Source organism: Falco cherrug, chromosome 8 (genome assembly GCF_023634085.1).
Source record: "Falco cherrug isolate bFalChe1 chromosome 8, bFalChe1.pri, whole genome shotgun sequence".
Lineage (NCBI taxonomy): Eukaryota > Metazoa > Chordata > Aves > Falconiformes > Falconidae > Falco > Falco cherrug.
Window position 1 is genome coordinate 15942538 of NC_073704.1, and position 12343 is coordinate 15954880.

The following is a 12343-nucleotide window of genomic DNA, read 5'->3' on the forward strand; positions in this document are numbered from 1 at the left end:
GAAGTCATGTCTTTAAACATATGAACATATAACTAAGAAATCTAGTATGTATGTCCCATGATGCAGGCAAGGAAGGGAGTCAAAACTGCTTGTTATGAATAAGGATGCCTTGTTCTGTCCTTAGTAACAGATGGAAGCACAGCAGTCCTAGCTCCTGTTAAAGCTCACAGCATGGTTTTTCTTGTTTACAGGGGTAAGAAACCAACTGAACATGAGCCTGGAACAGATTTCAGTTTCCTCCTGATTGACAGTAATCTCCAGAATCTGTAGCCTTGCACATTCTGCAGTGAAAAAATATATGGGAAGACAATGAGGAGGAAGGAAAGAGATGCTTCTAGTCCCAGGGTGGGTGGAGAACCTTAGCTTTATAAATAAATATGCATTCGTGGAGTCTTTTCCCCACCCTAATTCACAACTTGTATCTCTCCTTCCCAGCAAAAAGACAATTTTTATTGCAATACTTGAGTAATCACTGCTGTTCTTAGTCTGAAAGGGTCTGTACATTCATGTATCCACTTTGATTCCTTCCCCACCAAAAAAAAGTTACTTTAATGCAATTAAGACTGGACATCCAAGCCACCTGTCCCTGCTGCCTAACTTTACCTGCTAAATGAAAGAATTATTCGTTTAGTGTTATCCCACACTATTAGTTTAATTTCTGTGCTATTAATAAAGGGAGAAGTTATGCATTCAATTACTTTTATTTGCTTCAGACTCATGTTAAATATATACAATGCTAATTATGTACAAAAGTGTGCATGTTAAAAATTGTCAGGTTACAAACTTGCAAATCCTAGAAAAGTGCAAAATTTTAAAACATCTTCCACCATGCTGTACAGAAAAACACCCATCATTAGCCAATATACACACTCTTAAAACATACTGGTAAAATAAAATAAGACATACAGTATACTCTTAAAGCACCCAGAAGGGAGAAAGATATTGCACAGAAGACTGACAGCAAGTTCATTACAGTGCCTGAAGGGTCATTTTTGAAAGCAGGTATTTCTGACACTCCTCAGACCTAACATTTAGCTCTTAAAAAAAGGCATTTTTTGGCATTTAAAAATCCATTTGTAATCATGTAATTGCACAATCTGTAAGAATTATCAGAATATATGGTTAACTGTTGCTGTAAGGCCTTTGCTTTCACTCCCTCATTAGTAAAAATTCATCAAGCACACTGAGTAGTGTCACAGCTTCCATCAAAACACTGACCAAATGGAGGTTAAGTCTTACATTTATCTAATCTTATATTAAGCGCTCCTGCATAGTAAGGGACTGAATTAGAACACGTATTGCAAGTTCTCCTTATTATTTTTTTTCCCCCTCATGGCTTTCTTTAAGCAACAGCTCACAGTTATGTATGACTAAAGCAGTGCTGTCAGGTGCAAGACTAAGTTTATTTTAAAAAGTTACTTCAAGGCATAAAATATGGCTCCCTCAAGAGGAAAATACTGACTAGATAGGAAGCTAAATAAAGAAGTGGCTTCTAAGTTCAGTTAGATCTATGATATATATGGCTAGATGTTTTATATTTCAATCTCAAAACACCTTAGCAGCTTTAAACCATAATCTATACTGACAATCATGCTTCTGGGACAGAAAATGTGTTATGAAATTGTGTCTGTGCTGAGTATAACCACAGACCGAAGCTCTGGAAATACTTGCCGAATTTCCCAAGTCCAGTAGATGAAAAACGAAAGAACACACAACTGGAAGAACTCCCTCCTGAAAAGTGAAACACCGATTTTATCTGGGCCATTTGGGTAAACGGTAATTAAAAGAAACACACAACAATTTTCCACAGATGCACAGCAAAAAGGTGAATTAAAAGCTAACAAAGGGTACCTTTGATTAAACACTACAAACAGTTCCTCACAGATGGGGTGTTCAAGACTGCACTAAGATGAACAGCACTCAACTCAAACTGTGCAGAGTGCGCTATGCCGCCACTCAGAAGTATTTCTGCGTTCAGGCATCTGGATAACTATAATAGTGAAGAAGGGGACAACCAAATTTAGCCCCCAAAAATATTTTTTAGCTGCAGTAGCTTTTCAGAAAACCCTTGCTTCCTTTATAAGTACATGCTAGCAAGAGCAATTAGTAATAATGAGAATTTGGCTCCCTGGGATGGAGGGGAAGATATCTTCCAAACACTTCAGTTGAATCTAACATTGGTGTACGATGAACCCACATGCATACCACTGCACAAAAACTGTTACTCTCCCCAAAAGGAGACTACTAAGGAGTGTCATGTTCACAGCTGAAACTGACATAGCTTTTAAACCAAGAAGCATGAAAAGCCCACTCTAGAAAGCACTGAAGCACATGTTTGAATTTCCACCCAACTAAATATAACCCTATGTAGTGCTTTCATCTAACAGTATTTATTAGGTCAGGTCTTAGGTTCACATTATGATATGCATTTATATGTGTTGGTTTGGGGTTTTTTAATTCTTTGAATGGGGAAAAAAAAAAAAAAGTACTCAGAGCACCCAGTCACAGCATCTAACCCGGCCAGCAAGGCGCCTTTAACCGTGGAAGAAAGGAGTGCCTTCAGGTGACAATACAGAGAAATGTCTACACAGACTCTGAATATAGGAGCTGAAGGAGGCTGACACATGTTCTGCTCCCCTCTCTAGCTTTAAAGCTCCCTACCATACCATAATTGGTATATCGGTACACATTTTCAAGTAAATACACACACATAGTATAAAATCTGTGGAGCATCTGATTGTTGTACATATGTTTTCTAATGGTTTTGTTAATTAAGATTGGGAAAGACTTGCAGAAGGAACAGGGAAGAGGGAGACATGGTCTAGGAAAGTGAGGTATACAGCTCCCATTGACTAAGGCAAGAGTAAAAAGATCTACCCAATTATTGTACATTACAAATAAAAATAAATTTATCATTCCTGCAGGACCATATTAAAGCAGACTGATTTAGGACTGTTACCAGTCCCATACAGATTTTTTTACAGTGCAGAAACTTAGTTCTTTGCATTTCATTTAAAGGGCACAGAAATACAACTTTTAAGAATATCTTTATAAAGCAGCCAATTGACTAGACTAAAGCCTGTAAAGACTTTGATAAACCTGTTCTGTGATAATATTCATGATCTAAGGTATACCAGCAGGAAAAAAAAGCTTGTTTCTATCAATGTTGTAGATTAGCAAAGCAACTATAATACATGTCTGTGCTATTGGGTTTTCCTTTTTTCTTCTTAAATTAAATAGTCTTCCTAAGAGCTAATTTCCACAATGTGTACTAACCATCAGAAGTGCAGAAGTGCAGTTAGTTTAAGATTGGGATTATTATTTTGTGCTGGTGGTGGTAAGGTACACGGAAGATGGAAGATGTGGTTTCTAGATATCCTATGAGCACATATTAGTTAATACATTGATAAAAAATAATTCACACAAGTCAGATGCTAACATGAACAGCAAACATTTCACTTCCTGAATGCTTATATAGTACAAAAACTGCACAGACTAGGTAAGATTCTTCACTATAAAGACAACTAAAAATACTATCAAGAACAAGTAAATTGATAAAGAGAAATTTAACAAACGTTTTACTTGTAATAAAGGAGAGATGTCTTCTAAATATCATCCTTTGGTGTGCAAGTTCAAAACTGTGCTACAGAGAAGTTACTCAATACCGCTAACTACTTGATATTATTTATATGCAGGTATGAAAAGAGAGTCAGTTTTCAGTTTTGTTTACTACATATATTTACACTCCTACTTAATTACTCTGCTTCAAAGGTAAGCATATCTTAAGCTTTGATAAGTATCACGAGGGTTGTTCTAAAAATTAAAAGAAGATACCATCAAAAAGATCTTGACAAATGTAATGTTATGAAACAACTGTCACTTAAGACTTGTTTATTCTGAATTCCTTATCAGAAGTCTCTCATCTCACAGCTTTACTTTTTACACTTAAATAAATCTTAGTTCAAAACCAAAGAAGAATCTTACTTTGCCAATACTACATGAAAAACAACACGTGATCCTAAACTTTATTCACTTGAGGAAATCAAAAAAATATGAAAGTCAATTCACTAATTCACAGTGCACTGCATAAGAGACTGCAATTCAACCAGCCTGAACAGCTGATCAGAAAAGTTATTCTCTACTTTTAAAAAAGACTTGCACAAATCAGTTAAAGCCAAAGGAAACAACATACCAGCTAACGCTCACATGTATGACCTGTATCTTTTAAAGGTGATTTTAGATAAAGGCAAAGTGCAGACCTTCAAACCTCCTTTCCAAGGTCTTTCCAAGAAGGAAGAACGCTAAGCGTTCCTCAAGAGCCAAATACAAGATCAAAAGGCAATGGATGTTGCCATTCGGCGTAGAGCAGAAGCAGCTCAGAGCTCACCTGTCCCTCCCGCATTCTGCTGCTGCTGCCTTGTGCTGAGCACAAACTAGCCTCGAGTTTGAGAACCCAAGAACTGTCCACATCTAAAGCTGTCCCAGATACTTGTGAAGATCACCCAATGCTTGTGATGCACTGAAATGGTGGTATTCAAATATCAAAGCTCTTCACCATAAACTCTTTCATCCCCAATTATTGCAATGACATTGTATTTTACTTACACTGACACAGTGAGTTCAGTATTCTTTAATATTAAACTACCAAAAAGATTCACATGAGTACTGTATAAACATATGTAACCCCCAGTAGGATGTTTGCGACCTTACGCAAACCTTGTCTGTGCAAGTGACAAGAAGAAAGCTGTGCTCTCAACAAAAATTACAAAAGACCTGTTCTCCTAATTTCTCCACTTGATTCTGCTAGCCAAAACATCATCATTCCCTGCCCCCTTTCCCCTGCAAGTAAACACTTAACCTCATATATGCATTTAAACACAACACCTATGCATACTGATAAAAACCATCAACTCAATGCCCCGAATGAGCTCTTTTTTTCAACTTCCCATGACACAGAAAGATCTCGTATTCTGAACTGAATTTTTTCTAAACCACTTTCAAAAAAGCTCCTCCAAAATCCCTTCTTCACAAAACCATAACGGACAAGCACACTTCACATTCTCATATGCATACTCAGTACTATCCTTAGTGTTCTTACTAGATAGGTAATCGATTTAAAATAGTATTTTTCACTTCTCTATAGCTTATTTGAAAATAAGGGATGTGTTTGGGTTTCAGGTTATTTTTGGTGGTTTGTTTTGGTTGGTTGTTTTTGTTCAGTTGTTTGGGTTTTTTTACATACATGGAGTCTGAAAAAACCCACACTGCTCTACTTCTGAAAATTTAATGCTCTCTTGGCAAGTGACTAAGGGAAATAATTCTTACTTTCTTCTAACTTTCCAGACAATCCAGTCTATCACAGTGATTAGTCAGAACATTGCAGCTATGCATAGATCCACTTGCACTTGTTCACTAATCTGATTATTTAGCTTACAAAAGTTAAGAAAAAGCAATGCAACTTTCTTTACACAGCACACTGATCAGTCATTAAAAGGGATTTTTGTTTCCAGTAAAGACTGAGGAGGAGAAAACAGTTTTAATGAGACTTAACAGAACTTTTAAAGATTATCCTTTTGCAGGGTAAAAAGGTATTACTATTTCTACAATGTTAATAAATATTGTGCTAAAAGTTAATGAAAAGATTATACATTATAGATTTCCTCAGGTAGTTCAACAGCTCCCCAGCCACAGGGAATATCTGATAACAATTATAGGAGATGCAACACACATTCATTTCAATAAATAAAAATAACAAGAAAAGTGATGGTAGAGGGAAGAAAGGGGTAGCCAAAAGGGAACGTACTAGCTAACAATCACTTACAGCTCTGCTTTATATCTATACTCCCCTTACCCCACGGTATTTTCTCCTTTTAATAGACATACGTACATGTATATACATATATATACACAAACATACACACATATATACACATGCACACATACCTTCACACGCTGATCCAAAAATTCTTATTTTTTCCCACGGCACCAGGCTTTTCTAACAGTATGGGGTTTATAATTTAAACAATAAAATAAAAATGTCAGAACGATAGGAACACACACACCCTTCTATCATCACGTATTGCTAAACCAAAGAAATTCAGTGATGGCTTCTCCAAAATATAGCATACAAACCAAAACTGCTTTGTTGGATATAGGGCATGTAAGGATCTGTTATTTTCTTTTCCCAGGTCTTAAACACACCTTGAAAATGGATACATTATCTGTTTCCCTGCTTGTTTTTACAGAAAAAAACCCCACGTGGCTAACAACGGGTTTGGTGAACACCAAGCAAGAATCAAACAGGTACTATTTAATTAAATTGTGCTGCAATGTTGGTTTAAATCATTTTGCAGTGGAAATTTATCTTTTGTTTACAGGAGTTACCTGACTAAAGAAACACACTGATCTTTGACCAATATAGATATTGATTCTTCCTCTCTTTTTCTTCAAGATATTAAATATATTACAGAATTTCTTGGTGTGCCTTAGTTTAGTTTAACCATTTAAATAATTTTCAGCAGCAAGTATTTCCTACCTCCTTCAGCTCCTTCACCACCTTCAACTTCTCTGAAGTTATTCATGTCTGTACTTTAAACAATTTCTGATAATCAAGTAGTGCAACACAGATGTTCCTTGCAGAGCAGCCTGAAGCTGGAACTATGCAAAAGAAGATAGCAATAGCCATTTACAGGAACAAATTGCAAGAAATTGTTCATTGGGCTAAACCCCCCATATTTAAAAGGTCATAACTGTCAGCTATCCCAGTTTTGAATTCAACCACTGCAACTGCCAGAATTTTAATTTACTGCTGGGGAATTACAGTGCTACCAAAGGAAAGCCAAATATCTTCTTCGTGATCAAGGAGCATCAAGCCCTATTCACCTTCAAATCAAACGCTACTTATCTGAAATTCAATTAGCAAACTTGCATTTGGAGGTTTGGGAAGAGGGGCGGTGTTGTTTGGTTTTCTTTTTTTTTTTTCTTTCCTTCTTTTCTGAAACACAGTTTTAGCAGCTATTTAGACAGGGATTGTGCTGTGACCAATCCAACACAGTTAAGAAAAAATATGCAAGCCAGCTAACTTGCATGAGTACACATGCTTATTACTATACCTCTACTATAGGTTCATCGTTAACAGACTTAAGAATCAAGCCCCTGAAAGTTGAGATATACATTTAAAGTGACCAAAAAATTAAACATGTTTCTGGAATCCATGAGAGAAGGTAGAAGCAGCAATCACTTGGAATCTTGAGTGTTATATTCAGTCTCTCCTGATGAAATCTGGCTGAGCCGTTTGCTTGATCCCCACAGCTTTCGGGAAAGCTGACCTGAGCGCATCTGTTTAAAAGTAATTCAGAGAAACAAAAGGAGGGAGAAGGGATAAGGTGGATAAATTAAAAAGGAATTCAGACACTGATTCTGGTGAAATGCAGACACTACAATGCACTGCATAAACAAAATCGTAACAACAAAAAATATTTGAAATTAAACCAAAATTACACTTAGGGATGATTCTTGGGACTGACAAAAAACAACAGACTAAACACTAATCACAGCCTTCCCTGATTTTGAACAGCTAAAGGGATATCGCCAAGTAATACGTACTTAATACTTAACCTACTTCAAATGGCTTAGAAACAGTGTTTAGATTTCTATTCTGATAGGAAGGAAAAAAGAGAGGTGAATGTCAAGCAAAAAAGAACCAAATTAGAAGAAAGGACATTTTATTTCAGAGATTTCAAACAGAAATTGTTAGAAGCGAATAGGAAAAGATAACCAAAATGCAGGAGGGCAGTGATGGCGGAATGAAAGAAAAAGAAAAAGTTTATCTTCTCCTGATATCAAATTTATACAGTCTTCCAAAGATCCTGGGTAAAGTGCTCAGAATAAAATTTAAACCACAAGTAATTCATACTGAATGTTCCATAAGTAAAGACAGATAACAAGCAACCAGAGGCCACATTAAATCCAGCATCTGGTAGGTTTGCAATCTGACAACAATTTTTCAGAAACTTTTAATTTACTCCTAAGTACAAGGTTTATGATTGGCCAGTAGTGATCAGCCTGGCAGCTGATTAGGTTATGAAATCCCTTGCAGTTTAACAAACATGATGCATGCCTTAACAGCACAAGTTTGAGAACGGTTCCCAGCAGTTAGTACTACAAATTAAGCAATCTTAAGAACTGTATCATGGCAGCAGCAGTGTTCTAGAAAAGGCACAGTGCTGACTGGGATTAACACTAACAGGTGATAATCCCTCAGACTTTTGCAACATCCTAAACAGCTAAGTAAATTGTTAAAAATACCAAAACATTTATTATACTTCATACTGGATACTATTGATGCAGAAACACTAGAGGCCAATCTTAACACCAAGCAGCATTTCACTTTGTGCACATTAAAGAAGGTCAGTCTCTCCGTTTATCCTAAGGATCAGTATCACCACCGAAAGCCAGAACTACAACACAGTCTTCTGTATAAAGGTAAAATTCTAGTAATTAATATATTCCTTCCAGGCTACAAATAAATCAACCAACAAATAAATACCCCACATACGCACACTTTTGAAATATATTGATTGATACCATTATAGAAAACTAGAAAATCTGGGACATAACATTGTTCCTTATATGTCTGTGTTTTTTTTTAAAAAAAGATCTATTTACATGGATATTAAGCTTGCAGATCATCTGAATTATAAACAGAAAATGCTGGAAAAAGAGTCATTGGAAAGCCTCCACATTGATAAAAGGAATTCAGTCTTTGAAACAATACTTTCTCCATAGTTAGAAAAATAGATGTGATTAAGCAATGAAAAAAACCCAAAAAAAAAGCCTTCACTCTAATGAGATACATAAATTTCAGCCTACAAAAGATCTTTTGTATGGAATAGGAAGCTTAGAAATTACAGTGACTTTAAAATTGCTGTTACAAACATATGTTTAACCACATCATAAGCAGCTCTTTGTCAATTCTACAGTAGGAAAAAGCTGTCCAATTGGAAGCCAGTGGAAACCTCTCCCCACCCACTGCAAGGAAAACCAGACTACCATTGCGTGCAGCCTGTTTCAAATATTAAACTACGTATCTTCTAGCTAAAACATTTTAAAATACTGGCAAATAAAGTCGCTCTGTTTTCACAATTAAAATATAAACTTAATTTAAGACACACTTTTCTGGCATGTACTAAAGGTCATGCAAAAGTGATAATCACATTTTCAAATAAATACACTGCAGCACAACAGAGATTGGGTTATAAAGAAAAGCAGATTTAAGCTAACTCAAGTACTTTGAAAGTCAAGACAAGAAGTACTTAAAGCAAAACTTGTTTTGCACAAGAAAAATTGGGCTATTTGGCAGATGGATGCTCTGTATTTGCTATTGCATATGCAGTACCAACAAGTTTATGTTCACCATATGGAGCACAGAGCATATCAGGAACCTTCACAAGTGATTCTTTGTGCATGGCAATTAGAGACCCTTAACAAAAAGAAGTCTTTTTCCTCCTATGCCAGTCAATGCATATTAAAAAATATCTGTCAAGCCATAAAAAATAAAGCAGCTTTCTCTCTGTTGTTTCCAATTGTCTTCTGGAAAATTATTTCATCAAGAAGTGGCTGACAACACTATCATATTCAGAAAAGGGTAGCTACTATGACTTTGCTTATTTCAGATGCCAGCGATAAAGCCTGGAAGTTGGTCCAGCTGAGCTTCCCATCTGCGATCCCTATAAACCTTTCATTCTTAATGAGAAATTTCAGTAGACCAGTCTCAAAAGTTATTTCTTTCCCACTGAAAACTGAAACTTGCTCTTAAATTTACCCTGCCATAGAGGAGACCGCTTGCTCAACTGGAAAGCAGAAATAAGTGAACTTCCCACTGTTCGGTAGAAAAAGTTCTTGATGGTGGGTTTTACCTCTGCTGGCTTGCCAACACCAACGATAATCAACTTGCCGTCCTCCAAGCCAACAAGGATGTGGCTATACTCTTTGGTGACAGAAATGCAATGAATTGGTAGTCGCATGGCTAAGGGGGAGATGCTCAGACTCAGGCTGAAACGAACAAAAACCACACAGAGAAAGCGTATCATGTATTTGTTTGCATATACTGCAAAGAACCATACTGCAGTTGAAACTGCTCTCCACAGGATGGACTACAGAACACAGTTTCCCAATCACACAGTCTGCAATTTCAATTATTGTAAACCCACAAGGAATGATCTAATCATATCCCAGAATAGAGCCCAAATAACCAGAAAAGGCATGGATGCATAAATCAGTAAGTTATGACTTTTTCACTGAAGAACAGTAACATGAGTCCTGCAACCGCCTAAGTGACAAAGACCACTCACATTCTGAGAAGCAGAATGTTCTATGGAGCATAGCAGTAAATGGAGTTTAAAACTCTGTGCAGAACTACATGAGACTTGATCCTGCAGTTGCTGAGCTCCAAGTGACTAATAAGACATAGGGACAATTCCAGCTTGCAGATATCAGGCACAGCTCTTCCTAAATTCTGTCAGTTTTAGATGTATAATTGGGATGAATGCTGGGGAAGAAAGGGGTCTGGTACTACCTCTGTTTTTCTTGTCTCCCTAAAAGAGTTCCCCCCATAAAACAAGTTTTTTCAGGAACACAGAAAAAAGTAATGGCTACCACCTACAGCTCCACGCAAAGTCCACATTACACAGCCATTTCTCAATAAGCCTTTGTATCTGCATCTCAATAATAAACTGCTGTCAGTTGTACATTACCTGTAGAGATCTCGTATGGAAAGAAATCCCTGTAAGCTGCCCATGACGATATACTCGCCAGTCACACACATATCTGACACTTCCTCCTTCAGAGTCTCAGAACCCAGATATTTTCCATTGACAGAATAGAGATGTAATGCATTCTTATCCTGAGTAGATAAAAGAGAAAATCTGTCACAGAGGTCTGTATGGATTAAAGGTGTATTATTTGTATCTTTAGCTCACTATTAGGAGCTAACTTCAGCAGCAAACCACAGATAATATTGCTGACAACAATTTCCTTGCTGAATGACACAAGACTACCAAGCCTATATGCAATGTGTATATACACCATGTCTTGTACGGAAAGGTCTGAAGTTATTCCTCATCACCCTTTGATCTAACATGGTAACATCTTACCTATCCATCTAATAAATTCCAAGTTTTATGGAAACATCCATGGATTTAATGGATAGGTCCTTATTTTATAAGGGGTTTTGTTAAGGAAGAAGAAAGGAAGAGAGAAGTCTCACCTTCAGGCCTGCTGCCACCCCCCCTCTCCCCCACCCCAAATTGAAAAGCAGAAGAAAATAGCTGTATTTCCACAGAGCTAGATCTAGAAGCATTTTCTGGACAAGGCAATGAATTCTTCATGGATTAAAGATGCAGCTAACACAAGCATCTTAAGTTATTCCAGTCTAACAATACCTCGGGCTCTTCTCTCCCCATTTTCCCAATGCAGGTAGCATGCCTACATCTGATAAATTTGTCTTCCAAGAAATTTCCCATGCTCACAGAAATCGTTACAGCTCTACCCTTATTAAAGCAACCACACAGCTACTCAATAGACAGAGTAAGCCAGACTGTGAAATTCATAGCTATCTCCCCAATCCAAAACTAAGAAACACCAGTGTAGTCACTGGGCATCTTGCACCCAGAAGTTACTGCTCCCCTTGTAAGCCTCTGTTTCTGTGCACAGTGGAAGCTGCTTCCCCTAGTCTTCCATTTCAAAGCAGCTGTCCCAGGAAGATTCATTAGTGCATGCTTGGGCATCTTCTTTGCAGGTGTTTGGAGATTTTCACGAAACTCACAGGAGTACAGTATGCCTGTGATTTATCTTTTAATCAAATTTCATTCAAATTGGCTAGCAACAACACAAAAAAAAGGAAACAGACATGGCATGCTCAAGAAGCCTCATTATTTTAGGAAAGAAAGATAAAGTTAGGTATGTTTATGATTATAGTCTTCAGGGAAAGAAACAGAGGTATTCCATAAACAAAACTACCTTAAGAGTAGTCTTTCCTTCAATGCTGGTGTGGACAACTATATGGCCTTCCCAGGACACAGCCAGATTGGGAACAGTCAGGAGGAGAGAACTCTCACAAGGTGGCCGCAGAGTCCTCACGTACTGACCTTTCCGAATAGTGCGGACAATAACAGTCCCATCCTGCAGTGACCAGATTTTGGGTAAGTTGGTTACTCAGCAGGAAAGTTAACCGCAACACACAAAGTATTTAAATACACAGGGAATATTTTGAAAGCACTTAAATCCTTAACTGGAGATCAAGACTCCTGAGCATTAGGAACACTACACAAAGAAGCCTTCCTCT

At 37.2% G+C, this 12343-nt stretch overlaps 2 protein-coding genes across 7 annotated transcripts in view; one reads left to right on the forward strand and one right to left on the reverse strand.

Moving 5' to 3' along the window:
• Positions 1–694, forward strand: part of LOC102058104 (alpha-aspartyl dipeptidase-like) — a 7284-nt gene extending 6590 nt beyond the window's left edge. Inside the window, exon 8 of the mRNA XM_055719325.1 lies at positions 192–694. Coding sequence (XP_055575300.1) covers positions 192–270 — 79 coding nt within the window. The 3' untranslated portion in view covers positions 271–694. The remainder of the gene's footprint in view (positions 1–191) is intronic.
• Positions 683–12343, reverse strand: part of NBEAL1 (neurobeachin like 1) — an 88715-nt gene continuing 77054 nt past the window's right edge. For 4 of the 6 annotated variants that reach the window (XM_027810785.2, XM_027810786.2, XM_055719321.1 and 1 more), the window contains 4 exons: positions 12019–12180; positions 10755–10903; positions 9918–10053; positions 683–7338 (listed from right to left, as the gene is read on the reverse strand). In XM_027810785.2, the coding sequence (XP_027666586.2) occupies positions 7237–7338; positions 9918–10053; positions 10755–10903; positions 12019–12180 (549 nt within the window). In that variant the 3' untranslated portion in view covers positions 683–7236. Of the gene's footprint in view, positions 7339–9823; positions 10054–10754; positions 10904–12017; positions 12181–12343 lie in introns of those variants that run through there. The other 2 variants (XM_027810784.2, XR_003561599.2) reach the window with 2 other exon arrangements.